This window comes from Denticeps clupeoides, chromosome 6 (genome assembly GCF_900700375.1).
Source record: "Denticeps clupeoides chromosome 6, fDenClu1.1, whole genome shotgun sequence".
NCBI lineage: Eukaryota > Metazoa > Chordata > Actinopteri > Clupeiformes > Denticipitidae > Denticeps > Denticeps clupeoides.
In genome coordinates this window covers 8,928,083-8,956,070 of record NC_041712.1, presented here as the reverse complement: position 1 = coordinate 8,956,070, position 27,988 = coordinate 8,928,083, and the positions used below count along the sequence as shown (strand labels likewise).

The 27,988-nt window shown below is 45.2% G+C and overlaps 4 protein-coding genes across 6 annotated transcripts; 1 reads left to right on the top strand and 3 right to left on the bottom strand.

The window, feature by feature from the left end:
• Positions 1 to 5,340: 5,340 nt before the first annotated feature.
• ypel2a (yippee-like 2a) lies at positions 5,341 to 15,637 on the bottom strand. The gene is made up of 5 exons (XM_028983500.1): positions 15,460 to 15,637; positions 11,871 to 12,089; positions 8,693 to 8,736; positions 7,977 to 8,085; positions 5,341 to 6,804 (listed from the first exon to the last, which is right to left on the bottom strand). Exons 2-5 carry the CDS (start codon positions 11,976 to 11,978, stop codon positions 6,715 to 6,717), a joined length of 351 nt encoding a protein of 116 aa, XP_028839333.1. The 5' UTR covers positions 11,979 to 12,089; positions 15,460 to 15,637; the 3' UTR covers positions 5,341 to 6,714.
• Positions 15,638 to 16,161: 524 nt separating this feature from the next.
• On the bottom strand, positions 16,162 to 20,469 carry smg8 (SMG8 nonsense mediated mRNA decay factor). Its single transcript, XM_028983885.1, has 4 exons — positions 18,908 to 20,469; positions 18,100 to 18,245; positions 17,153 to 18,022; positions 16,162 to 16,652 (listed from the first exon to the last, which is right to left on the bottom strand). Exons 1-4 carry the CDS (start codon positions 20,400 to 20,402, stop codon positions 16,440 to 16,442), a joined length of 2,724 nt encoding a protein of 907 aa, XP_028839718.1. The 5' UTR covers positions 20,403 to 20,469; the 3' UTR covers positions 16,162 to 16,439.
• A 1,096-nt stretch (positions 20,470 to 21,565) lies between these two features.
• Positions 21,566 to 27,058, bottom strand: prr11 (proline rich 11). 3 transcript variants are annotated; one of them, XM_028983563.1, is made up of 10 exons: positions 26,899 to 27,058; positions 25,167 to 25,282; positions 24,789 to 24,948; positions 23,748 to 23,870; positions 23,364 to 23,591; positions 23,148 to 23,234; positions 22,661 to 22,767; positions 22,498 to 22,557; positions 22,281 to 22,338; positions 21,566 to 22,193 (listed from the first exon to the last, which is right to left on the bottom strand). In XM_028983563.1, exons 1-10 carry the CDS (start codon positions 26,908 to 26,910, stop codon positions 22,128 to 22,130), a joined length of 1,017 nt encoding a protein of 338 aa, XP_028839396.1. In that variant the 5' UTR covers positions 26,911 to 27,058; the 3' UTR covers positions 21,566 to 22,127. The 3 variants fall into 3 exon arrangements, with proteins under 3 accessions (XP_028839396.1, XP_028839395.1, XP_028839397.1); XM_028983562.1 differs by lacking the exon at positions 26,899 to 27,058 and adding an exon at positions 25,560 to 25,616; XM_028983564.1 differs by lacking the exon at positions 26,899 to 27,058 and adding an exon at positions 25,560 to 25,616 and having other exon boundaries at positions 23,148 to 23,231.
• Positions 25,848 to 27,519, top strand: styxl1 (serine/threonine/tyrosine interacting-like 1). Its single transcript, XM_028983565.1, has 8 exons — positions 25,848 to 26,062; positions 26,140 to 26,201; positions 26,288 to 26,387; positions 26,515 to 26,648; positions 26,734 to 26,879; positions 26,978 to 27,075; positions 27,151 to 27,263; positions 27,388 to 27,519. The coding sequence occupies exons 1-8, from the start codon at positions 25,960 to 25,962 to the stop codon at positions 27,517 to 27,519; spliced, it is 888 nt and encodes a 295-aa protein (XP_028839398.1). The 5' UTR covers positions 25,848 to 25,959.
• Positions 27,520 to 27,988: the final 469 nt, after the last annotated feature.

The following is a 27,988-nucleotide window of genomic DNA, read 5'->3' as shown; positions in this document are numbered from 1 at the left end:
ACGGCTCGGGATACGAACCGGCAACCTTCTGATTACGGGGCCGCCTTAACTGCTAGGCCACCACTGCCCCGGTAATTACATTATTTGTAGGGGAAAAATGATTATTCTACATGATAATAAATGCAAAATGCCTCAGGATGATCTTTTATGCAGTTCTGTTGTTCTGTGTTTGTTCTTGCTCTTTGTCACCAGTGTTTTATGCTGCTGCAGGAATCAGGGTCTCCAGGGGTCGGTGAGTACAACAGGGCAACAGCTGCCTCTATTCACTGGTGCCTTTTTAGAAGGGTCAGGTAGGTGTGTGTCTCATTACTATCCCAAAAGCTTGTGTCTATTCAGACAGGGGTCAGAGGTTTGCTGCCTCAGCTGGGCTATAGTAGTAGTAGTGGTGGCGGTGGTGATGGCAAGGGGGTGGGGTGGGGGGTGTTAATGGAGGCTCGGCTCTTCTCTGGTTGGCCGTGCCGTGTGATTAGCCAGCTCAGCACAGATGGCGCTGGTCGTCTGCTGCCCAAGTGGTTTTAAAGTGACAGTCCTCGCGACCAAACGGCATGCTGGCATCTTGACCAGGGGTCACACACACCTGGGGTTAGCCGCACAGCTAACCCTGTGTGTGGCTCAGCTTCCGGTTCTGTACACTCATGGCCAGTGGGCATTATGGCTGTGCTCCAAACATCAACGTATGGCTGAGGATACCCTGGCTGCACGGGAGCATGCCTATTAATCTAGATATGTTGTTGTTAAAACTACGAGGCGCCCCCTAGGCCATATATCAAGAAAAGCTCACACATGCCCTACCTTTTCCCCACACATCTATGTACATAGTTCACATAAACACAACTTTTTCCTCATGCATGTGCATGCAAAGCTCGCGCACACACTACCTTTTCCTTGCAAACATACTACTTCTGCGCGCACGCACATTCAAATCGTTTTTTTGTGCACATCACACATTACATTTTTGAAGAATATAGTACATGTGAGCTTTGTATGTAGATGCATGACAAAAAGTAGTGTATTGCACATACACTACTTTTTGTCATGCATCTACATACAAAGCTCACATGTACTACTAGCTTTTCTTGATATATGGCCTGGGGGGTACATTATGGCATTGTACTGTTGTGTGTTTACTGATGTATTTTTTTTGGTATATTAATACAAAAATGTCATTGACATTTAAAAAATGTATATATACATTTTGCAATGACAAGAGCCAGCTTTTGTGACTATGAGTCCAGGGTTTCCTTTTTAACTACTTAAAGCATTATTACATTAATTACAGTGCATCACAGTGCATCTTAAACACTTCTAAATTCTAAAAAAAATGCCAAAAATTATCATTTGCCAGGATGATCATCTGCAGATCATTTGCAAATACATTCACCCTCGCCTTTTTTACATTTCATGTCACATGGACTGTTACGAATATAGTGCTAATGCACTGGGTAAAAAAACATTTAGTGTGTTTGTGTGTCTGTGTGTGTGTGCATGTGTGTGCGCACACTAATTGAAACACTCCTGTGTCCAGTTTAAAACCTGGCCAGCTGTGTCACTGGTACTTATATTAACCCCCCTTTCCTGCACCCCCGTCTCCATCTGCTGCTGAGAGAGCAGAGTAATTACCCTCCCTATTACAGACGCACACACACCTCCACGCCCCCTCGCTGCCACCTTTACTAATAAACAGGCAACTGTGTTTTAAAAAGCCACACACACACACACGCACACACACTCACCTCCAGATTTCAGCTGAAAGGCAACGCTCGCTTCTGCTTTCACGCCAGCTGTTCACACAGATCAGTCCGTCTCGTCGGGCAGATCAGTCTGCACACCAGACCTGAGCATCTCAGCCATCACTCGCGTGTGTTTACAGGAAGCAGTGTGGCAGTCTTTCCCTTTTGGGGGTCATCATAAATGCCCAACCATTCCCAGAAGTATAAAAATTTAGCTTATATATTTGATGCTAAATACTAGTAGCTCTTAGAAGATAATTAGTTTGAATTAGTAGAATTGTACACTGTTTTAGATGTTGTGCTAATCAACTATTAACGATGGTTCATCCCGTTACTTTTATGGCACATAGAATTTAGAAAAGTTCACAGTCACCAAAGTGCCAGGCCCAGATGGCCCTGGATGCAGAAACACACCCTTATCAACACGTCGCGATCAACATAAACACGCCCCACGTGGCCTGTGTTTACCGGCACAGTTGCCCTGTGCGGCGCCTCATTGATCTGTTGTGAACTCTGAGAGGCTCCTATAAGAAGAACTGGGTGTGTTGCACAAGGCTCACATGTCGCTTGTTTTTATCTCCTGGGTGACGTGCAGCCCTGCATGTGCTCTGGGGCTTGTACACTGGCCAGGGTAATCCAGCGCGTTCCCATAATCGCTCATAGACACACACTCACAGTGTGCCATCGAGCTCCTGCAACACACACATATGCTCTTTCTGGCTCCTGTGTGACAGAAACACACTCATATGCTTTATCTGTATGCTGCACTCCACAAACACACCCATGCCTGTGCACACGCCGGCTCACAGGGGAGTTCTCTGGGTGAATGAATCAGTTTAATCTGGGAGCGATTCAGAGATTACCGTGCCTCTAATCCATCATGGAATAAACACTAAGTCAATGATTTGTTTTTGCTTTTCCATATGAATATTAGAGGCCGGCCATGGGAGCTCCCTGAACCAGATTCAGATTGATGCTAAAAGAAATAAAAGAAGGTCACAAAAAGAAGTGTAATGTTTAGGACAACGCTTAACGTTGAGCTGCACAAGAACTTTTTTGGGACATTGACCTCTGCTCCATCTTCTAATATTACACTAATTTAATGACCACAAAACTTTTGCATCTTATGTCACCATGACAATGATGCCCTCCTGCCAGTGCGGTTTGAATTCCAACCCTAACTTAATCAAGCATGGACAATAATAACCAGGGTAATAATGAATGTAACATAAAGGCCCACTGGTTTGACCCACAGACCCACTGTGCAGTTCACAACTGTGCATCAGCTCCAGACAGATGCAAATGAAAGTGAGAGGGAAGTGATTGTCATTGTGATACACAATGCATGGGCCCTTCACGATTATAGACTTCACATGGACAATCTTCAACACCTTTTCTAAAGTACTGTTAGTCAATGGACCAATCACCTCATTTTGCTCTATAAGGCAGTTCTAAGTGCAATATGGTGGCCTTCTGTATGCGTCTCATACTGCTCATATGAAAAGACCCTCTCTCTCCTCTCTTCTCCAATTAAATCAATGAAGCAATGCAATTTCTTAAACTAGAGGTAAATGTGGTCCTGGAATGTGTTTTTATGTGTGTGTCTCTGGTAGAGATTGCCTGTGTGTACAATGAGTCACAAATTGCTGAGTACAGATGTGTATTGGTCACATGCTGAGGATCCACTAGGCATCAGAGTTCACTGTACAGCACAGCAACACATGGTGTGTTTTTGGTACCAGCGCAGCCTAAAGAAAAGTTGTCAGGTCTTCAAAGTGTTTACAATCAATCGGCCGCTTAGCCAAGTCCTGCTAGTTGATGGCAAGAAAGTCAAGAAATAATAAAACACATCTGCTACAACACTCTATTAATAAATGTAGTGTCTATTGGGAAACACTGAACCCCAAAATGACAGAGTCACATGGTTCTAACTGTTCATTTGTGCCACAGAAAGCCACCCACACGTCACATACTATCTGCCCAAATACACTAATGCAGCCCTATACTGTACAACAACACACAGCCAAAATAAACCCACTGTTCTTTAGATTTCAATAAAAAAAGCATTTTTTTCTTTTGGGATGAAAATAAACATGCACATACACACACTCCCACACACACACACACACATTCAAACCCTCAGAGCGGCCTGCTTTTGCACAGGTTTGCTGGGAAGTGTATATGTCTAGTATACTGCAGCTCACACATATTGAATATGCCTCTATGAAAAGGGTCTTTTAGGCTCAGTTTTCTACATCTGGAATTGGACAGGAAAAGAGAGAAGGGAACAGAAATCACTGTGTGTGTATGAAGAGTGAAAATCTGTGAATGTATGAAGGAGGTCATTGTTGAGTGAGTGTCTGTGTAGAGTTGAGGTAAGCTCCATGTATGTGTAATGTATTATCTCAGGAGGGTTTGTGTGTGTGTGGTTGCCCTAAGGTTTGTACATGTGTCTCTCATCAGACACCAGCACCACTGAATGGAAGTGGGAGGTGGCACTGATGCCTCGCCTGGTACCAGTGATGCCAGGGAACGGCCAGGCCTTTCACACAGTTGCCCCTGTAAACCAGTTGCTAGGAGACCCCTGCCCACCATCTGCTGCTGTAAATGGGCAGTTTGATGGGCTCAGGCCAAACAAACAGAAAGAGAATGTGAAAGACACAGATGAAAGAAGAGACAGATGGACAGACGAACAGAGAGACAGCCGTCTTATTCTTCCCAGTGTTCAAACTTAAATCCCAAACAATAGCTGTAAACAACGTCATCTGTAAAAACTACAATTGTCTCCCTATCCCAAAAATGTCTGAAGTGAAACAAACATGGTATGTATGACATCCACTAAGTCTCTCACAATATCCCTAACTTATTGTGAGTAGTGTGTACACACACACACACACACATACACACAGTACAGGCCAAATGTTTGGACACACCTTCTCATTCAATGTGTTTTCTTTATTTTCATGACCATTTACGTTGGTAGATTCTCACTGAAGGCATCAAAACTATGAATGAACACATGTGGAGTTATGTACTTAACAAAAAAAGGTGAAATAACTGAAAACATGTTTTATATTCTAGTTTCTTTGCTCTGATTACTGCTTTGCACACTCTTGGCATTCTCTCGATGAGCTTCAAGAGGTCCTCACCCGAAATGATTTTCCAACAGTTGAAGGAGTTCGCAGAGGTGTTTAGCACTTGTTGGCCCCTTTTACCTTCACTCTGCGGTCCAGCTCACCCCAAACCATCTCGACTGGGTTCAGGTCCGGTGACTGTGGAGGTCAGGTCTCCACTTTTTGTTAAGTACATAACTCCACATGTGTTCATTCATAGTTTTGATACCTTCAGTGAGAATCTACCAAAGTAAATGGTCATGAAAATAAAGAAATCACACTGAATGAGAAGGTGTGTCCAAACGTTTGGCCTGTACTGTACATATACACACACACAAAGTTATTGACAGCCTTGACTGGAAGAGACCAGCTGCAGCACCAAGCGAAAGAAAAATGCCCATGACACAGACTTTCATTCAAAATTCAATATATAAAGCTATTTTTACTTCATTTTCATAGAACAGGAGCCAATGCAAAAAGAAACTGACACATGCCAGTGAAGTTGATAAAACAAGAGACTTTATTAATAAAAGTTCAAATATACCTTTCCAACTCCTTCCCTTTAGAAAAAACACAGACATCAATAACAAGGTTTCTTCTTTCAAATAGTACAAAAAGTAGGAAATACATCACCCCCCATGGCAGGGGTTGGGTTTTACATTTCGTAATAAGCTTAAACAACCCAACGCAAGAATAACACACACTGAACACAATTATGGACACGGTGCAATACATAACTGAGTAATGCTGGACCAGAATTCACAGTGATGACAACATACTGCGCATTAACCCACATTGTACAACGTGTTACCTTGAACAGAGGAAAGAATACAAAAAAAGACCAGCCCGAAATATACGGCTCTGATCAGCTCACTGGATAAGTCTTTGGTAGAAGTGGCCACCACAGACAAACCCTAAGTTAGGACGACTACCAGTCTTGGTTCAGATGTGTCTCCTGTCCATTCGCCTCGGGTTTGGTTTGTGTCAGGCAGAGGTCCCGGCCTGATCTGAGACCAGCTTCCTCGACTGGCCCATCTGACCCTAACCGTTACGAGCAAAGTGCAGAAGCTGATTCAGAAACAGCCAAAAGAAAAGTTGCTGAAATGCTGGTGACAATGACAGAGAGTGTGACGTGTCTCTCTGGCCGGATACATTCAGAGAGGAACATTCGTTGATGGGGTGCGGAACACACACTACGACTGCTACACTTCCTGAGGGAGACCCGTCACGCCGGCTACAACATCAGAGGTGTCCCTCCGACAACGACACAAAATAACTTAATAAATACATACATACATAACTTAACACATGTGCAAAACAGGTTAGAATAAAAACAAAAAACTCCGTAGCTCTTTCTCTGGAGCGGATTTTAAAGCAGAGGACCACTACAGGCGTTCCATCCGACTGGGACGTCTTCAAACTGCACGCCAGATCCGACGCCTCCTGTAGTGGGTTCAACCCACAGCTGCTTCAGCACTGGAGCTGGCAGACACTGTGGCGCGTGGTGCCGGCATAACATCAAGCAATCTGTTCCGTGTCCAGGGCGTGGAGGATCGGCGCAAAACCAGGAATCCCAGCAAACTTTAATGCGGTGGGTAAGCGCTCGACTGTAACATCTAGACAGCGCTACCAGCATGTGAGTGTGAGTGTTTTGAGACTTAATGAGGAGTTCATTCTGTTCACCTACACACTAGAACAGGGAGTCGCACTGGTTTAATGCTCCCTTCTCAGGCTCTGGAGCATTGAATTCTGGGAACTTGCACTGCCTGATGGCCTTCATTTGTGTATCTAAACACTTCTCTTAATACACACACACACACACAAACACACCCGCACACACACATGGATGCTGAGGGCTGAATGCTGTCTCATCAGTCCCACCCGTTGTCCTTAATCATGTGGGCCAACTCAATGATAAACTTCCCCTCCTTATACTTCTGACTGGTCTCAAATGCGTGTTCCTGGAGAGGGAGAGAGAGAGAGAGAGAGAGAGAGAGATTTAAAACATACTGTGAAAAATAAAAAGTATATATAATAAAATATAGTGTCCCACAGCAGTGAATCCACTGTGCTATTGGGGTGTGACGACACCATCAGCTCAGTGGCAAGAACAAGATTTTTAACAGATTTTTCAGTGATGGCTGCTTCTATGGACCAATGTATGCACAGTGGTTACGTTTCCTCCAGTGTGACACTTGAAAAGTAGGCGTGTCTGCAGTACAACATTTCCCAGTCTCTGGATTATGCATGCTCTGCAATTGTAATACCGCTCTGTCATAGTGACGTCAACGCTGCCTCTTTAAGGGTCTGTACAACCTTTCTTAAGGTTCAGGAAGTGTGAGGGGATAGTTAATATTATTCAGATTCCCAGATTTTGGCCACAAATATGGCCAAAGAATTTTTTTTTTAACATTTTAAACAATTTCCACAAATATGCTGATAACACACTAGAGTATTGGGTGTTGGTGGTTTGTGACATCAAATCACAAAAAACAGCAAACCAAGTATCAACACATTGTATTCAATAAATATTAAGCACAACGTTTGACATCTTCTGAGCAGCTCCGATTGGACCAGTTTCATGGATCCAGAAATAAAAGCAGCTGCTGCAAAAGTTCTCCACGTGTCAATCGGTGTTTGTACACGCTGTACATTTTTACACTCACTACGGGGATTACGGGTGACACATTTCTGCATGGGCTGCTGATCAGCCCCTCACTCATCACCTTTCTCTAAAGCCAGTGCGAGCGGGTGTAGGTCCGAGATTGGAGAGGTCATGCCATTTTATCCCTGTGTTGATGTGGTCAGTAGGTCAGAGCCGCTGACAGGGGGAGAGTTAAGTGCTCATGGAATATGAGCTCCCAGGCCAGGCAAAAACACAGCCACCCCAGCCTTGTACTCACGACAGTGAGAAAGAAAAAATATCCAGCTCTAGACTAAATATAACAACCTTGTTATAACCTCATTCCAGCTTAGTCAGAGCACAAGGTCCTGTCCGAGCCCGGTATGTGTGTGTATGTGTGTGTGTATGTGTGTGTGTGTATTAGTCACATCCAGAAGTAGAACAGGGAATCGCTGCTGTAGGCTGTTAGGAATGTTGAGAGAGAGTGTGTGTGTGTGTCTGTTCACTCACATATTTCCAGCCCAGTGTGGTTTTGCAGTTTTCGCAGTAGATGTCGGCGACAGCGTGAAGGCCAGTCAGCAGCACCCTCTCCTCTGCAGGGCCACAGCCCACGTTCACACTGAAACACACACAAACACACCAAACTGTAAATACAGTAAATAATATCGCAAATATATTTGAGAATTAATTTTATAATTTGATTCCATCTAAGCTACATTGATTTGTTATATTACTATAATACTGAAATGAGTTCTAGTATTCATGAAAATTGTTATATTAAGCACAGTCTCTTAGAACTACATGTACAAATATTAGAACTACAGTAACCAGAGCTAGATGACGTACATCTACAAATACACTAACTACAATCACAACACTGGAACTCACAGATATTGGGTTGGTTTGTTAATTCGTGTCATATTTAAGATATCTTCTGCATTGTATGGCATGTTACAATGCACATTCTGTTCTATTACAATATTGGAGTCTCCAACTGTCCTGGAGAGAGTGTTCTGTCACACCACTGATTATACTCTGCTGCACATTCTATGGTAACTACTGCAGGCGGAAAATGACAACACTTGGTGTCATAATAATCACATGCAACAATATTGTAATTTTTATGATGCTCTTAATATTATTGTGCTGGGCCACACTGTGAAAATCTGGCTGACAGATCAGAATGCAGCCGTGGATCATTCAGAAGGAGGGAAGTGGACACTCACACAGAGTTGAAGAGGTACGCTCTCCCCTGGCTTCCCTGGAAAGACTGCAGAGAGAGAGAGAGAGAGAGAGAGAGAGAGAGAAAAACATCTTTACAAAGTGAAAAGAGTTCAAATGGAAAAAAAGTCCTATTCATTCCTATTCCATTTGTGTGTATAAATCCCTTAAATGAGAGACCAAGCTGTAAAATATCCATTCAGATGATTTCATTGCCCATAAAATGTCCTCCAGGCTTAAACTCTCTATGTGCGACGGCAGATGGGCCTGGGAGGAAAGTGCTGGTGGAAGACGGAGATGTGATTACTGGAGCTTGGAGCCATATGGTGTCGGATCAGGGCGGCCCTGAGGCTCCGAAGCGCCACTCCGCTCCCGAGACCTCGGCGCCCGACTGTAGGGTGCTGCTCTTAAACCGAATTAAAAATAACAAAGCTTGTTTCAGCAGGAATCCCAATTCCATTAGCATGCAGCCTGCTGTGTCCAATGCATTAAAATCCCAGTCATTATAACTAGCTGCAAAAAAAGAAGGCAACTACACAATACTGCTTTTTTCTAGGTAATTTTAGGGTAATGGTATCAAACGCTCCCCTGACTCTGCCTGCGCCGGAATCGGGCCTTTCATCAACCTCAATAAAGCCTCAATCTGTCATCTCCAGCTTATATTCAACACCCCTGACATTATATTCTATATATGACATTATAAGCCAAACCCTCCATCCAGTCGCCAAGCCGCCCACAGACGACTCGTCATTTTTTTCAAATGTTCTCTCGGACCGTCGTGGCTGAAAGACTACGGGCCGGCTCGGATCCTTTGATGTGTCTCACGTTAGGCGGGGCAAAGTTATGCGTGTCACACTGACCCACATTTCTCCGACACGCGCAAACACGTGCACATGCTCTCTCGCACACAAACACACACCACGCAGAGCCACAACAACTGGTGTCCTGATAAGTAAGTCAGGTCAGATTTAAGAAAGACTGGTTTTCTGACCTTCTAGAAATAGACAGGGGCGTCAGAGACGCCACCCTGTCCTCGAACCGGTTCCCTCCCTCTCTAAAGTTATGAACTTTCCTAGAACGAAATAACTGCGTTTCTGCCAAGGAAAGGAAGCTCTCTCCCTCGCTCACACACACACACACACACACACTCAGATTTCGTTTTGTCTCTCGCTGCCCTCCGAGCTGCAAATCTTAACGCACTTGTACTTGCCTCAGACTAATCTCACAGTGTAAACACATGGTCCAGAGAAGCTGAGAAGTATGTGGACGCATGCACACACACACACACACACACACACACACACACACACACACAGAGACTTATCCAGAGGGAGAGAGGCTACCTGAGAGCGTGAGGGGGATATGGAAGCCACCTGGTGTCAGCACCCTCTGGAAACTGGATCATCGGTGTGCATGACCTCCGGCCCAACCTCACCATGCACGTGGCTCACAGTACCTACACAGTACTGAGACGGCTGCACATAACACACGCAGCCCCTTGCAGCGAGAGCGCTAATGTCACACCAACGCACCCCGGGAGAATTAGCGGCGTGCCGATTTGTGAACGAAGACCTTCATGAAAGCACACTCATTCTCAAACTCACCAAGGTTTGACATTTTCCAGCCTCCCTCTTATGAGTGCAGTTTTAAGGCAAAGGCAGCATTAAATCTGCCTTTAGTAATGCCGCAGGAGGCTGGCAATGCATGAGTTCTGGATGACTTCAGCAGGTTTCTAGGAACAGACCTGAAAACCTCCAGCTTTCACTGCGGCCTTCTGTGCCAACACTTTAAAAAAACACCCTTGTTCCACTTTAAGACTTTCTTGCGCTGCTCGCTGGCCAACATGAAAAATAGTCTGTGGGCTGCACCGAGCCGATATGAGAAACTCTACCGAGTCTGCCGCCAGGACTGCTACGTCAGTCCCCTGAAGTACAGTTAAATTAGCCCCGTCTCCTCCCCTTTGACATGTGTGTCATATTTAGGCAGTTTTTCAGTAACCCTCATAAAACAGAACTTGATAGTAACATAATGCTGTAACATAATGGTAGAAAACTGTATTGTGCTGTATCTGTAGTGGTTTTGGTAATAACCACACCAGATAATAACAGATTTCAAAAACCAGCAATGGAAGAGTTATATGATTAACATGATTAAGAGAAAAAAATATGCTTCCTAAACAATGCCCTTTGACCTTAATTGAAAGCTCTACCGATGCATAAAGGCTTATTTTATAATCTGGCAGGGACATGGAAAAAAAGCAAATGTGTAATACTGAAATGAACAAATGAATAAATAAATCAAATAAATAAAAGCACATATTTTTATAAATAAATAAAATTAATAAGAAAAATGTAAAAAGCTAAAATTGCTAAGATGTATGTACAGCGTGACAGTAACAGTAAAGTGATAAAAGGCAAAGGGACACAATGATTGATGCAGACAGGGTCAATGTATACCATTTATAATATATGTACCATATGTGTGATTATGCATGTGTGTATATATAGACACACACATACAGTACAGGTCAAAAGTTTGGACACACGTTCTCATTCAGTGTGTTTTCTTTATTTTCATGACCATTTACGTTGGTAGATTCTCACTGAAGGCATCAAAACTATGAATGAACACATGTGGAGTTATGTACTTAACAAAAAGTGGAGACCTGGACTCCACAGTCACCGGACCTGAACCCAATCGAGATGGTTTGGGGTGAGCTGGACCGCAGAGTGAAGGCAAAGGGGCCAACAAGTGCTAAACACCTCTGGGAACTCCTTCAAGACTGTTGGAAATTTCAGGTGACGACCTCTTGAAAGTCGTCACCTGACCTCTTGATCGAGAGAATGCCAAGAGTGTACAAAGCAGTAATCAGAGCAAAGAAACTAGAATATAAAACATGTTTTCAGTTATTTCACCTTTTTTTTGTTAAGTACATAACTCCACATGTGTTCATTCATAGTTTTGATGCCTTCAGTGAGAATCTACCAACGTAAATGGTCATGAAAATAAAAAAAACACATTGAATCAGAAGGTGTGTCCAAACTTTTGGCCTGTACTGTGTGTGTGCGTGTATATATATATTGGTATGATTGCTGTCATTAGCATGCATGTCTTAGTATTACTGGTTACTGGATTTGTGGGAAAAAAACGTACATCCTATGAAATGTTTTTCTCTTCCTTTACCTTGGAGATGAGCTCATCGTGGTTGGCCAGATGTGCCCGGCAGTGGATGCAGCTGTAGGTTCGGTGGCAGCTGGGCAGGTACGCCTGGAAGGTTTTGGAGCGTGTCATGGCAACAGGGGATGTAGAAGAGGTGGGAGGGACTGGCGGAGTGGGCTGATCTAAAGGAGGTACGCAACGGTGAAGGTGTGAAGCGAGGTACGGTGCGTCACAAGGCTGCACCTGTAAACACACACGCAAACATGCGTTACACCAACAACGTTGGTGCAGTGCAGACTTTACGAGACGATCTGATTGGTCCACTGCGTGATGGACTTGGTATGATTTGATATGACTGAAATCGTATGACTGGTGTTCTAAGCGGCAGCATTGAGATGGTTGTTGTTTGTTCAGAGAACTGAAGGCCAGAGGTCAGTGGAACAGCAGCCATGAGAGAGAGTGTGTGTGTGTGTGCATGAACTAGGGCTCTGTACATGCTCAGCTGGACCGGTCCCAGCAACGTGGGATGGAGCAGAGGCCCGGGAGACCCACACAGCCAGAAAACAAACTGAGCTCTGAAAAGCATGACAGCGCGTCACCGAAAAACATCTTAACTTCACCAAATGACTCCTTCATAAGCCGGCAGGAACCTCGTATCCTGCCCAAACACGCTCCTACCACCACCAGCAGCAGCAGCCGCCGCCAGACTCTCTTTCCTCCGCTGTCCTTGTGTCCGAGATGCCAGATAACCCAAAATCAGCCAACTGCGAACCCCACACAGCCGAACCCGACCCGGCTCAGCGCTTTAATCAACGGCCATGAGACTGTGTCAGGACTGTCCCCAAGGGCCACGGCCAAGAGACGTTTACTTGAGAGATGAATGTCCGTTCGATGCGAGTTGCGAGGTCGCCACCGGGCCCTTTATCAGCCCGGCCGGCGTCTTGTTTTCGCATATGTCCAGAGGACAATCGCAGCGAGCGCCAACCACCGACTTGTTTACTTAATGAATGGCAGGAAATGGCGGTCGGCTCCACTGACACAGTTGGCAGGACGAGAGTGCTGAGCGTCAGCGAGGGGAGGACAACCCTGGGCTGGGGACAGCATGAGACGCGGCTGAACCGAGCACATGAGAGAATGGGCCGTTATTTCGGGTGCCCTCTGTTCAGAGAGCTTCATTGTTAGCGGCTTCCTTGTGACTCAAGCCGCAATTTTCCCCCCTCGACGTTGCAACAGGAAAAACAATGGGGGACAAACACCTGCCGCCAGCGTCCCAGGGACATTGCACGGTGATGGGCACGACGTGAAGACGCGTGCGGTGCTACAGTTACGAGCCGGTAAAGCTGCGGGCAGAAGCTAATGGAGCGTCTGGTGCGTATTTAAATGCTAATAATCCACCAGTGTCGACAGCCATGTTTCTGTCTCCCTGCGTCTTTGTCCACGTCCAAAACACAAACCCCACAAGACACTTTCCAGCCAGAAGGCATCCAAAGTGACGCCAGTGTTTGTTGCCGTGTGTGCCCATACACGCGGCAACCTTTCGGCGGATCTCCCATCATGCACTTGGTGCCCCCCCCCCTATTACAGCGCCGGCTGCCGCTGTCAAAACGTTTGATTATGGAAAGGCACTGTGGACGTGGACGGAGTCGCGTATCCATTACGCCGCTTTCCTTTAGCGGACTGACTACATGTGGTGGTGGGCGCCACAAAAGGGGGGTTAAAAAAAAAAAAAAAAAAAAAAAAAAAGAAAGTTTATTACCAGACTTACCATGGCCTTCTCTCCTCTGAAACAATACAGCCTTTGTTATGTAAGGCCATTTCCATTGCGCTATATTGAAATGGGTCGGTCTGTCTGGGAGCAGAACCGGCACGCGGTGAGAAGGCCTGTAACTTAACATGGCGGTTCCTGTTCGCAATCAATTAACCCCCCCCCCCCCCCCCACCCATTTCAATTATTTTAATGGTCCCCTCCAAATCGAGTAAAATACTAATGAAGTATATTGTGAGATCAGGACTAATCTAGGGATAATCTGATAGACTAGCATAATGAATAAAATAATGTTACCTTATTTGCTACAACTGAAACTGTTGCTTTTTCACAATAAATGTGTGGATGTAACGATTACATAATCAAGACATTTTGGTGCAAAATACTCAGACAAGACAGATTACCAAAGCCACTAACCCTGATCAAATGTAACTTTAATGCCCTCGAAATCAGCAAGTTGAGTTTACAACTCGATCCTTCCCTGAACAAAAGGGTCCACAACTCCCATGTCACAGCTCATCATTCATGAAAGGTCCACTTTCAAAGTAACCACACACACACACACACACACACACACACACACACACACACACTGAGATTTGAGGAAAATAAGGTGGATAATGAAGCAGACATACACAGTCTGTCTGATATAGACACATATAGAGAGGTCTGTAAAGGAAAACCAGGTCAGAGGCTACAGTGAAAGTGTCGGGGACAGACGCCCGTCCTACAGCGTGCGGGACATCAGAATGACTGTGGGTGAGACCACCATCCAGACGCCTGTCCTACAGCGTGCAGGACACCAGAATGTCTGTGGGTGAGACCACCATCCAGACGCCTGTCCTACAGCGTGCAGGACACCAGAATGACTGTGGGTGAGACCACCATCCAGACGCCTGTCCTACAGCGTGCAGGACACCAGAATGTCTGTGGGTGAGACCCCCAACCTACAGCAGGTGGGACATCAGAATGTCTGTGGGTGAGACCCCCATCCAGACGCTTGTCCTACAGCGTGCAGGACACCAGAATGTCTGTGGGTGAGACCCCCAACCTACAGCAGGTGGGACATCAGAATGTCTGTGGGTGAGACCCCCATCCAGACGCTTGTCCTACAGCGTGCAGGACACCAGAATGTCTGTGGGTGAGACCACCATCCAGACGCCTGTCCTACAGCGTTCAGGACACCAGAATGTCTGTGGGTGAGACCCCCAACCTACAGCAGGTGGGACATCAGAATGTCTGTACAGAGTGGTAGTAGCCTAGTGGGTAACACACTCACCTGTGAACCAGAAGACCCAGGTTCAAATCCCACTTACTACCATTGTGTCCCTGAGCAAGACACTTAACCCTAAGTTGCTCCAGGGAGACTGTCCCTGTAACTACTGATTGTAAGTCGCTCTGACAGCGTCCCCTCTGCAGCACTGCGACACTACTGGTGAACAGTAAGGTCCCGGTGGCTGCTGGTTTGGTGTGTTTTTAGTTTTCTTCCTGAACACGCTGGTCAGCTGACAGGAGACAGCAGCTGCAGGTCTGCAGGAATGAACCGGACGGCGAAGTGACTTCCCAGCTCCGCAAGCATCACTCGTGTCACCGCGACCAGCGGGTCAGGAGAACAACGTCTACTCCGGAGAACTGGAAGACCCTCGGTGGTCCGCTGTCACTGTCGCCATAATAACAGCGACACACACGGACAACGGCCACAAACAATATGAGGCCGAACGTTACACAAATCGCGCACGCACACACGCTCCAGAAACTACCCACATGCCCCGATCAAATAAAACTTTTGCCAAAACTCGTGCTATGGAAGCAAGAAAAGATGAGTCTCGTTTTTTTTTTTTTTTTTACCTTTGAAGGGAAAATACACTCCAGTGCGATATGCCGGGGTTTATTCTTTTCCTCTCCAACCCAAAAGCGGTATTTGTTTTTATTCACGGGGATAAAATCTCGACCATGTCTGCTGAAGACAAGTTGTTACTTCTCCCAGCCTGCCGCGCCAGCGCAGACCCGGAGACAGTAAATACAGATGGTCGCATCGCTTTATTACCATTGCGGGAGGATGGACAGGCGAGGCAACCAATCAGGAGCGCGGACGAGCCCGACGGCTTAGCAACATCACGCTGATTGGCTACGGCGTCAGCGGGGCGACGACCAATCGCGTGTCGTCTAAGTGAAATAAATAAATATAAATATACAGATTTGCGATGGAAAATTAGTTTGGGGGTTTGGAAACTATGGGGAAAAAACTCAGGGAACTGTGGAAAAATGGAAAATATGAATGATATGTTCGTATCATTACAAACCTAAATGAGATAAGAAAATACACGTGGATCTACTGAAAGTTTGGAAACTGTTTACTTTCACGTCTAGGTAAAAAAGTAAAGATTAAGTTACATTCAAGCCATTACAACATTTGAAATGTGTTAGGCTTCCATAAATTATCCATATGCATAAATCTATTGTGTTTTTACTGAATAAACACAATTGATTTATGCATATGGATAACATAAACGTTCGATTTTAACATACAAAAGCTCACCAACAGCGACATCCAGAGGACACACTGATGTCTTTATTTATCACTTCAACTGGATTCAAATGAAGATGCATTCCAGTCAGACAAGATTAATTTTCTGTACACCACATGAGTGAATTAAACTGTAGACACACATTCAGACCAATATCAGTAAGTGCCAGGAAACTATTAATCCTTATGTAATTGTTAAGATGAACTTAACTCTAATTGGGAGTACAAATAAAACAAAGACATTTATAAATAATTAGCAAAAGGTCCAAACACACTTGCGATCATCAGATGGTCCCAAAGTTCACTGGGGTGGAGAGCTGGCTGCATTGGCCCGTAGGATGCCACGGAGCACTCTGTAGCTGGATAAAGGCTGATTTTCTTTTGGGGGGTAGCATGGCCCCCGGTCTGTGACATAAGCATAAGGGAACCGGAGAACCCACAGTCCATCGGGTGGCAGCACAATCTCCGCCTGTTCTGGGTGAAACACTGGGCAAGGAGGGGGTCCAGGCTGGATCTAAAGGTAAAAACACAATATAAGTGTATATCTGTTAAAATGCATAAACCCTTATGGTGAAGAATTTTTTTATTGTAGCTCTCAATTATGCAGATCAGCCTTTACTCTCAAACCTTGTAATTACTATAGATTCAATAACATATTAATGATTTCCATTTAGCCAAATTGTATATTAAAACAACAACCCATGAAGGAAGTGCTTAATGGAAGTTTTAAAAATAAAATCTGTAGCTACAGAATTTTGAAAAACATGAAATAAGAAAAATTTTTGAAGCAGCGATTAAGCAGCATTGAGGCAGGGGCGCTCTGAATATAGCAAACCTTTTTTATAATCATTCAAATTATGGTTCTGAAAAATCTTACAGCGCTGACAAGAAGCAACATCGGAAGCAACCTTTTTTTTTTTTTTTTTTTAGATGTCTCCAGGGGGACTGGGCCTGTAAGTACTGAGTCGCTCCGGATTAGGGCGTCTGGTGAATGACGAATGGAAATGAGGTTACCTGTGGGTTGAGTGTGATCTCAAGTGGGGCGTCAGGGACGACGATGAAGAGTCGTGCCAGCTGGGCATAGTTTGGTTTGACACCCCTGCCCTGCGTCGGGGAGGGGATGAAGAGTGGCATATCGCAGTTTAGCACCCTGGTGGCTGGTTCTTTTGCCCCGCCTGGACCAAGTACCTTCACCACCTTGTCGGGACCGGAGCTTAAGAAGCGACGGCCTCTGCTGTCCTCATACTCAAACCCTACAAAGGCTCGTGTCATGTCGTCTCGCCTCCGGCCTCGACCGAGGCCACCAACGCCACCGCGCTTCCCGGTGACTGCCTTATTGGGTGCAGGCCAAGAAGAAGGGCCACTGTCGAGGGGTTCTGATGAACCGCCATCATCTTCAGACCTGCATCGAATAACCACGTCCCACGGGAGAAGGAAGGACGAGCCAGGGAGGAAGCCAGGCTGCTCCAGGCCGGTGTGGCAGTTGTAGGCCTTGGCCGGGCCCAGCTTCACAAGAGACCAGCTGGAGAATTTGGGCAGCAGTCCCTTGGGGCAGCCGGAGTGCAGCATGCCAGGGAGATACTCCACAGTGGAAGGCTGCCGATCCACCAGGCTGGGCCTCTTCTCTTGGCCCTCGGCCCCTTCGGCGTACGTCCCCAAACTGTCCGTGGACTGGCCCAGGCTGAGAGCCAGGCTTAGTCCCGTACTGTCACCTGGTGTGTGGGTCACAGCCTCTTTTTCCTTGAGGCGCTCACTCTCTGTTAAACCGGAGGCCTCCGGGGCTCTAGGAACGTCGTCATGGGCCGGTGCCGGGTCCAGCGTGCTCGCCTGGAACACCGGAAAGTCGATCTTCTCCAGCGTGCCACAGCATTTCTCTTCCAACATCTGAAAAGGCAACCAGCAAACAAACATGAGAAAACAAGGAACCTTCTCAGACACTTCTTAGCAGTTTCCTCAGCGACCTGATAGAACTCATAATTAGCAGCCTTGATGTCAAAGGGGTCTTCACGGGGGCCCTGCTTCCGTCCACAATTGCACGAGTTGGTGGAGCGCCCCCGGCTGTTGTGAGGGAGTATAGGAGGATTGTGGTCCATCTCTGGCTTCTCTCCTAAACAGACAGAAGATTTAAAAAAAAACTTAATTCCATCCTTCCAGTCAAGAACAAAGTCTGAACAATTTTTGAATTTTGTTCCAAAAATGCAGTCTACAGTGCATGCAAAGTAATAGTGTATTAAAGAGGTTTTCTATCATTACAAACCAAGCAGAGATGACAATAGTACATGCACTCTTCACTCAAACTGCACGTCTAGCCACAGGCTTGGCTCACATCATAAGATTACATAATATAGCAAAAAATGCTACATTAGAAACAAATGTAACCAACAGGCATTAAAGTCTAAAATAACATTAATGGATGTGAAATGATTGTAATTGTGAAACACTGCAGCACAGCACACCGTGACAACGAAATGTGTCCTCTGTTTTTAACCATCACCCTTGGTGAGCAGTGGGCAGCCATGACAGGTGCCCGAGGAGCAGCGTGTGGGGACGGTGCTTTGCTCAGTGGCACCATGGTGGATCAGGATTTAAACTGGCAACGTTCTGAACCCGACCCAATGGATGTTTAGCTAAATTATGTGTTACTATATACAATAGAGTATTAAAAATAGAATGAAATTTTCTTCAGCACAGTTTATATTATCTGAGGGTGGCCTGTAGTGACATCACATAAACTTTGTTTCTTCTCTGAACCCAGGTGGCTTTTTTCACCTGGCTTGGGCAGAAGATGGAACTTGTGAACACAATGTTGATCCGTGAGGCTGCGTTCTTCACAAAGCTGGTGGCCGTTGCTCCAGAACTTGAAGCAGTCTTCGTGGAGCTGCAGGGCGTAGCGCTGGAAAGCCACCCCCCTGGCGTGCTGGCTGTAGACCCGCAGGGCCTGGGCGAGCTGGTTTTTGTGCACGGTGGTGGTGTAATTGTGCGGGAGGTTGGACTGGTAGGCGCTGTGGGCCAGAGGCAGGGCCTTCTGACACCGACTCTCTGAAAACTTGGCATCGGCGTCGAGAAAGCCCTCCAGCACTTTCAGCTGACCCTGAATCTTCATGGCAGTCTCGGCCGTTTCTTCCTCCGTGTTGGAAACCATAACTTGGTAGAGTCTCGAAGCCACCTGAGCCCATTTACTGTAAGTGGGCAGCTCGAAGTGGGAGGGCTGGGGATTGCGGCCCACGCTGTCGTCGAAACCCTTCTTGGTCAACACCAGTTCCACATGCTGCCACAGGAAGTCCTTCAGGGAGCAGTCGGCCAGCTGGCCCGACAGGCCGGCGCCCTCGACGTTGAAGGACGGCTGTCGGGCCGCGTGGCGCATCTGCTGGTATCGCCTCTGGCCGGGACCGGGGGTGCCGGCGTCGTTTTCCCGCAGGGCGCAGTTCGAGCGCAGCTGTCCCAGCAGGGAGGCCAGCGGGTCCTCCTCCGGGCCCGGCACCACGTAGACAAACGCCTGGTTGGCCGGCACCGTGAAGAGGCAGTTGCTGCTCTGGTTGGTGAGAACCCGGCTCTTGCGGAAGATGCGATAGATCTGGTCCTCCAGTGCGTGCTGGAGTCGCCTCCTGGGCGAGTGTTTCTTCGGCTTGTCGGGGTTCCCGCCGGGGCCGTCGCCCCCGTCACCGATCCTGAGGGCGCCGTTCATCTGGAAGACGAACAGCAGGCGCGGAGGACACGGCCGGCAGTTCACCTTCCACTCCTTGGACACCGGCGAGTCCTTGACGGCGGCCCGCAGCAGCGGGAGGGCTTTCTGGCGGAGCGCGTCCAGGGCGCGGAACAGGCGGTCGTAGGTGACGTCGAACGAGCAGGTCGGGTGGACCAGCAGCAGCACGTGGCACAGCGAGAACAGGTAGAGCAGCTGCAGGCAGTGGCGCTTCTCCGCGCCCGTCCAGAACTCGTGCGCCTCGGCGTGGCCCACGCCGTCGCCCAGCGCCTCGCAGGCGGCGAGCAGCTGTCGGTTGTCCAGCACGGACGTCAGCACCAGGTAGAGGGCGCGGCTCTCCTGGTTGTAATACGCCTGGATCTGACTGTCGGCCCCGTCCGGTCCGAACAGGGAAAAGATGTGTTTGTCCGCCAGGGTGTTGATGATGGACTCCTTCGCGGAGCCGGGCTGCATGGCGCTTTTCCCGAAGACGCCCAAGACGCAGACGCCCTCATCCTTGTACAGAGAGTCTTCTACGAGTTCCGACTGCAGCAAGGAACCTAAATTAACAGGCGCCGCCATCGCAGAACTCGCTCCTGAACATCACACGGGTGGTCGGCAAGGATAACTTCCGGGTCCGTCGAAGAATCAACGCCGTGCGGAACAAAAAACAAAGACGGAACAGTTCCGCGCATGTGTCTTCACGGTCATAAAGAAACATTTTAGGACCAGTTTCCAATTCGTGGAAACTAACCCTAACCCTATAATAAAGGTGTTTCTGAATGGAGGTTTAGTCTAGTACAGGGTTAATCCATGAATGGTAATGGTTTTTCTAGATATGATATTTTGTGGGTGGTAGTAGCCTAGTGGGTAACACACTCACCTATGAACCAGGTTCAAATCCCACTTATTACCCTTGTGTCCCTGAGCGAGACACTTAACCCTAAGTTGCTCCAGGGGGACTGTCCCTGTAACTACTGATCGCTCTGGATAAGGGTGTCTGATAAACGCTGTAAATGTAATGATATGCAGATTTTAGTACAATTCATTGCATAAACGTCGTTGTAATACATATAATGGAGTCAAGAGGCAAGGTCACTTCTTTCCTCAGTGACACATTTATTTATGACAGTTATGTGATAAAGTCACATGCTGTAATCTGCACTGATGTCATCCGCCTGTATTTTGTTTCTGGTCTCACACCCAAAACAACGGCTAATCACATTCCATACACAACAAAGAAAAGCTCTGACATAATGCCGTGACAATGACAATCTTGTTCACTTACAAAGTTGACTTAATGCCCATGCCCAGATGGTCAGATCCAGTAAAGGGTGAACAGGAGCACCTTGTGATGTGGATAATGGGTGAAACAGCTGGATGTAAAATGTCGTGCGCTTCAGTTGTCAGGCTTGAGTTTGTATCATCGCTTTCTCCCTTAGTCTTGAAATCGGCACCATAAAACACAGTAACATGTCCTCAGCAGCTGGGTTAAAAGTTTAAGTTTTAATATATGGATGAAACTGTACAAATAAATGCTCCCAGTCTTCAGTAAAAAAAATGTGAGGAAAAGAAAATTAGGAATGAGGGAAAAAAAAAAAAAAAAAAACAGCTCCAACTAAAGCATAATCTGCTAAACGTGTTTTGTGGAATTGCCGAAATCTCATTTGACTCCAAATATAGGGCTGTTTACCAAGACGATCAGTGCATGTCTATCCATGCATTCCATTAATTACACAAGCAGATTATCAGTACAGTATTTATTATTTACAGTTGGAAACAAGACATTAATTTTTTCTCATTTAACCCCAGTGAGGCAATATCTCATTAAAAAGAGAATACATTGCAAAGACCATTTAAAGTGTAAACATAAAGATATTTTTTGGTCAATCGCTGTACAATTCAAGCATAAAAAACAGGCACACGTGAAAAATAAAAACCACAAACCTTACAGTCTGACTTTAACCAGTTAAGGTATACGACAATTTATAAAAAAAATATATCAGCTGTTACATCAGCTGTGCAAAAGCGTTCCCCCCCACATTCCAGTGCATAGGGAGCTACAACACTGGCATAAAAAAGTAGGTTTATGGGCAGCTTGGCATTCTATGGATCATACTTCACCAGAGAACATTGCTACCAGTGTGGAAAAATAAAAGTGTTTTCCTCCCCCATTTTGGCAAGTGATTCACACTGGGTTTGGCAAAATGCATAAATAAATCTGAAGATGTCACATCATTCAGCTAATTCACTTGCCGAAAGTAACAGTAGGCATCATATTTATTCCCTTTCACCTGCAGTCAAGTCTCAGTTCTTCTTATCCAAGGGCCTTCTGGGTGAATTAGAAGGAGTTGGTGCCTTGGGTATTACATTCTGTGAAGAAGTTCATGAACACCAGTGAGAAGACGTATACGAACCCAGGCCAGGTCAGACCTTCAGATGTGTGTAAAATGGATGTACCTGGATTTTGCTCTCAGTCTCATTCTCTTTGTCACACTGTGGTGTACCGCCAGGGCTTCTGAATGATGGGAAAAGAAGACACTTTTCACTAGGGTATTAAGATATAAGTTAGAATGTGATTCTAAATCAGACAGACAGAAAAAAAAAAAACAGACTAAAAGCACAATGCAAAAAATAAATACATTTAAATAAAACTTAAAACCATGGATAAAATTACCGATTCACATTGACTTTTTTCAGTTGCAATAGGATTTTGAAAGGACTATTGGTGGGTGTCCTGAAAGGGAAGAAATAAATACAAATTATACATGATTAATAAAAGAACAAAAGGCCCGACCATGAATTCCAGTGTCCAAAACAGGGAGAGTTTGAACACAGACCTGCCCAGACTACGTCTGAACTTTGGTGGCAAGTCACTTTGGGAGCAACGCAAGCGAACATTCTGGAGATCAACCATGGTGACGGCAGGTCGTCTTTTCTCTGGAGTCTGAAGAAAGAATATATTTTAGCAATAGTCCTCTAAGTGTCTTCAACTCTCAGGCCCCGATCCACATGCACCACACACTTTTCCTTATTAAGTTTGCCTAAACCACATAAACTCTATACAAGGTGTACAGCTACAGGCTGTCCATTTGCTGTGAAGTCTGTGAAACCCCTAAATTCCAGTTTCTGTATGACATGGGAGCAGGGTGCTTGGTATTATATAAATAAGTGTGTATGATTCTAACAATGTTTAATGGAACTGAAGAACAGCCATAACATCTTGTGTTAAGGTAAAGGCTGAATATTAATTCAGTGCAAGAGACCAGTAGTATGTAAAGCAATAAACGTAAAAAGATCATTTCGACTTGACACCGCTTCAAATACCTTCACTTTATTGCGAACAGCCACTTTTCTCAGCTTGACTGTCTGCAGGTCCTTGAGGGTAACAGCCACTGGTCCAGTCTGTTTCTGCTGATTCCACATTTGGACAGCAGGGGGAAAACAATGCATTGTAATTCAACACCAGCAGGATTTGGGGCAATACTTGAAAGTGAATTGGGTGTTTTGCTATTAATAATAACTTTTATTTATAACACCAACCTGATTGGGCTTGGACGTTGCTCTCTTAATCTGGATTGGTGCCTGTGTCTTTGTGACACTGATAACTGGTGGAGGAGGTGGAGGTGGAGGAGGAGGTGGAGGAGGAGGAGGAGCAGCAGCAGGAGGAGGAGGAGGTGGTGGTGGTGGTGAAGCAGCAGTGGGAGACACCACACTGGATACATATATTGCTGGGAGAACGGCACCAGCAGTCTTGGCTTCTGAACCTCTCTGGCAGGTAAACACACTTTTCAGATGACGGTGGAATAGTAAATGATTGGTTTGGTTTCATTTTGGATCAACTAGATTCAACCCATTGGCTTGGCTCATTCTGAAATATTATTAATACCCTGGAATACATTGATTAAATGAAAAATGTAAAATCACCCGTAAAGCTGACTGAAGGAGACGAATCTCTCTCTCCAGCTCCTCCACTTTCTGGTGAAGGTATTCCAACTTCTGACCATATCCGTGCCAGAAGAACACAGTATTAACAAACCTGAAACATACCTGCCATTTACGAGAAGAGAGAATTAGTTAAGAATATGAGAAATGTGAAACACCTAAAATGGGCAGAAGAAGTGTAGTTAGTAGCACACGCCTACGAACCAGAATACACAAGTCACAGGTTCAAACCCCACTTACTACCATTGTGTCTCTGACACTTAACTTAAGATGATTATGAGTTGCTCTGGTAAATTCTGGTTAGACAACCCAGCCCTTCATTTACAGCATTTATCAGATGCCCTAATCCAGAGCGATTTAGTAGTTACAGGGAGCAATTTAAGTGTCTTAAGTGTTAAGTGTCTTTGAACCTGGGTCTTCTGGTTCATAGGTGAGTGTGTTACCCACTAGGCTACTACCACTCATTTCTAGATGCAGTGAGATTCTAATACACATGTCTAAATTCCATAAAAATGCTATAGGGGTAATGGTGGATGAAAATTGTTAGCCCTTCTCCACTGCATGACAGCAGCTTGATATGACAAGTTTTTCACCACAGATAGTGGCAGTCCCCAGCATAAGAGTGACATCACATGAAACTGGTGTCATGTCTTCTAAAATGCAGCTCTCACAAGAACTCACTGTATCCTTATATCAGAAACCCAAACAGCTACCCCCTTAACTGACCAATGGTGTGGTTTGCAGGCTTCCATCAATGAAATAATCAGTGAAAAAAATATAAGTCATCAGCAGAGCTTCTGGAATCTGGTACCATTTTATCCAGAATAATCTGTAATATTTTTTCCATATTCAAAACTGAGCACAGTGGGGTTTAAAAGGACCAGTAATAAACTTCTAGGTCTGCTGTGCCTAGAGGTTCCTGCCCTGACCTGCTCATCACCTGACACCCCGCTGCGGGCGTGGCTGTTTCACAGCCCATTTCCACGCCCTCCTCTGCCATCCGTACACATTGTTAGGACTTACTTGACTCAGCCCACTCCGCCAGAGCTGGCACAGGCGGCATGCTGCCCTCAACAGGAGCCTGACTACACTGGCAGGCTGGTGCGCAGTCTGCCCTTTACTAGCAGTTTCCTTCAGGTTCAGGCACGCCACAGCTTTCAGGTTTGGATCACTCTCCTTTGCGCTAGAGGAGGGGCATCGATTTCAAAAACATCAGGAGAAACTTTACAGTCAATTTTTATTGGCAAAGATTTCACTGTCATTTACTAGAGTTTTGACTATCTAATAATTAAGCACATCGTTATTTCTGAGCATGCTTCTGATCTCCATACTTGGCTGCTCAGAAGTGCACTATTCTGTGGTTTGAATTTGCAGGACAGGAAGACGATGCTGACAACTCACTCTGTGGCTGCAGGCGCGTCAGTGGGATGTGAGCTTTTGGGTCGCTTGTTCCGAACAGCAAATCTCCTACTGCTGGCCTTCCTCTTCTTACGCCGCAGAAACGCTCTGCTCAGTCCCTGTGGGAGGGAGGGATGGATGGATGGATGGATGGAAGTGGATTACATCAGTCCTGGTTGAATTAATCATATAATCCTGCTAATAATAAGTTATTGCATTTTTTTTTTACAACAATACTTTAGTTTGAGTAGTTGACAAGACACACATCATCCTGTCAAGACTGCACCACATTTCGTTCAGATTTGTAAACGGAACGCACCTCCAAGCTGTGCTTTAATATAAAGAATGAAATAGTTACATTATTACACGGAACTAATAACAGTACAACACACATACCCCAAAGCGAGCCATGGGACCTGAAGGAAACGCAAACTAGTAAAGCGGGACTTCCTGAGCATTTTCAAACAAGCCACCGGAATTCCTTTCAGCAAATCAGAACAAAGTCCCGCCCCATGCCGAGAAATGCGTGTGTTTCATTGGCTACGTAAAGACCGGAAGTAGCGTTCTTTCACCATCCAATCAAAGCAAACCATTCTCGTTCAACCACCCAATCAAAACGACTTATTATTCAGCGTCTTCGCGTTACCATAGTTTCTCATGTCGGCTTGTCATTTCCGAGTCGCACACATAGCTGCTGTTTTACTTTACTTGACTTTATTTTACTTTTACTTAAAAGCTACACGACGTCGTTACAGAAGGGTTTATGCACTTTGCATAAGTTCTTGTTCAGTATTCGATGGCTGGAACTGTTCTTTGTGAACCAACAGAACTCTATAACATTCTGAATCAGTTCTCCCGTTCGCCACGACTCGCCGAATCGAATTACCTTTGCTTAATCGGTAAGAAGAGTAGATAAACACGGCAAGTTAAGTCAATAATTTTAAAGTTAATACGTTTTTTGGATCTTAATTCCCAGATACGCGAGCTGAAAGAGACTACAACGAAAGCCACGTCATTACAGCTATAAAAGCGAAATGGGTTTGTTCAACAGACAACACTTCATGTTCGGTGATGTATAAATGGGTGCACAGCTGTTAATTACATTTCAATGCTGCACCGCCCAGGATTGTGATGGAAGATTGGTCATGCCCCCCAGTGTGGAGGTCGACAGTGTGAAGTATATTATTGTGTATGACGGCAACACCAGTTCCCTTCTTCCCTCAGGTCAGTGGAATTTCTGCTCTGAAGCTGTCTGCGATGTATAAACCGTGGGTAATGTACACAGTGTAACGTTATGTTGCTGTCTACATTACTCTTTTAATTACTCATGTGTTTTGATGTTTGTGAACAGGTCCAGCCCGTGAGTGCGCTGAGCGCTTGGAAAAATTCAGCCGAAATCCCATTCGCATTCTGAATGGCGGCTATGAAAGATTTTCAGTATTCTACCCTTTCTTCAGAACTCAGAAGATTATCTACACAATCAAAGTAACACTGTTTTCTTGCACAAGGCAGTGATTGGCTGACTGACAAAACTGCTGAACTGTAACACATTCACTATGTGACACGTTAGGAATTAGAGAACTTAAGGCCTTATCCAGTGGAAATCTTACCTGGCCAGCTTTACATGGGTGATCACGAACAGGCCGGTAATTCCTGCATCATCAAAGATCTCAAACTCAAGGCCCTGGTCAGTGTGTGTGAGGCGAGCGATCTGGTGTATGTTGGACTAACTTACCTTACTTTGCATCCACAAAATTGGCTAAGTCATCCTTTGATGATTTATTTTTTAGAATAAATAATTTTCTTTTCCTCAGCTCTGAGGATGGAAACTGTGCGGTCATGAACATTTGTGTGCCAGATTCAGCAGATGCTGACCTCTATGCCTCTTTTGAAAATTTATGTGTGTTTGTAGGTAAGTGCTTTCTGTTCTGGAACCAATCATTGTTTTACAGAGGTTAAACAATGTCTAATATCCGAAACTCTTTAGGTTCTCATCTCAGTTCTGGATCTGCGGTTCTTATATTTTCGGGCCATGGCATAAGCAGATGTAGTGCTGCTTCCATGGCTTTTCTTGTCTATCACCTGAAGTACACCCTGAAGGTATAGCAAATAGTAATGTTAATATAACAGTTTACTATATTATTTTGAGATTTTCATAACAGCAATCAAAAGAGCAGTTTGAACTGTGGGTTTATTTCTTAATTTTGCCACTCTGTCCATGCAGGACGCCTGGGACCATGTTCTACAATGTAAGAGAAACATGCGTCCAAATCGTGGGTTTGTGCAACAATTGTCCAACTGGGAGCTACAGACACTGGGAAGGAGAATTACAGATGTTTCAGAGCCCAATTTCTAACTGATTTAAACAAGATATTTGTTTTCCATATTAGCTATCCATACTTTTTATTATGTTGTTGAATATTCATCATTAAATCTCGTCTTTATATATTTCTGTGTATCTCATAGTTTATTAAACATGTGTTGAAGCAGTTTTGGAATATAACAGAATACATGGATTCAGAATACATAAATTAAGTATCTTTGTGTTTTGAGTATAATTATTTAAAATATAAGAATAACTTTAGAATACATATGATGTGATATTATTTTTTGTTTCTTTAGTCTTTATTTTCATTAATTTACGTTTGGCAACAACTGTAGTACATAATGGAATTATTGTCACTTGATGGATGTTTCTGTCATGACCTGTTGTCGACAGTCAGTAACACACAATATTCAATATGTGTATACTACCGTATTTAAGATTAGAAATTATTAGTAAACGATTGTTTTTTAATAAAAAAAAGACATCGAATGGGTGAAAA

What these genes read in the sequence shown, in the direction of transcription:
- ypel2a (XM_028983500.1), bottom strand. Translation starts at nt 11,978, where the DNA reads ATGACACGCTCCAAAACCTTCCAGGCGTACCTGCCCAGCTGCCACCGA. An exon ending in GCGTACCTCTTCAACTCTGT is followed by an intron (nt 8,086 to 8,692) that starts GTGAGTGTCCAC and finishes TGTGTGTTTCAG; the next exon opens with TGTGAACGTGGGCTGTGGCC. An exon ending in CCACACTGGGCTGGAAATAT is followed by an intron (nt 6,805 to 7,976) that starts GTGAGTGAACAG and finishes CTCCCTCTCCAG; the next exon opens with GAACACGCATTTGAGACCAG.
- smg8 (XM_028983885.1), bottom strand. Translation starts at nt 20,402, where the DNA reads ATGGCGGCGCCTGTTAATTTAGGTTCCTTGCTGCAGTCGGAACTCGTA. An exon ending in CCATCTTCTGCCCAAGCCAG is followed by an intron (nt 18,246 to 18,907) that starts GTGAAAAAAGCC and finishes CTGTCTGTTTAG; the next exon opens with GAGAGAAGCCAGAGATGGAC. An exon ending in CTAATTATGAGTTCTATCAG is followed by an intron (nt 18,023 to 18,099) that starts GTCGCTGAGGAA and finishes TTGCCTTTTCAG; the next exon opens with ATGTTGGAAGAGAAATGCTG.
- styxl1 (XM_028983565.1), top strand. Translation starts at nt 25,960, where the DNA reads ATGGCTGGAACTGTTCTTTGTGAACCAACAGAACTCTATAACATTCTG. An exon ending in GAATTACCTTTGCTTAATCG is followed by an intron (nt 26,063 to 26,139) that starts GTAAGAAGAGTA and finishes CTTAATTCCCAG; the next exon opens with ATACGCGAGCTGAAAGAGAC. An exon ending in ACCTGAAGTACACCCTGAAG is followed by an intron (nt 27,264 to 27,387) that starts GTATAGCAAATA and finishes CTGTCCATGCAG; the next exon opens with GACGCCTGGGACCATGTTCT.
- prr11 (XM_028983562.1), bottom strand. An exon ending in GGCGGAGTGGGCTGAGTCAA is followed by an intron (nt 23,871 to 24,788) that starts GTAAGTCCTAAC and finishes CGTAAATGGCAG; the next exon opens with GTATGTTTCAGGTTTGTTAA. An exon ending in AAAAAAGTCAATGTGAATCG is followed by an intron (nt 22,339 to 22,497) that starts GTAATTTTATCC and finishes CCCATCATTCAG; the next exon opens with AAGCCCTGGCGGTACACCAC.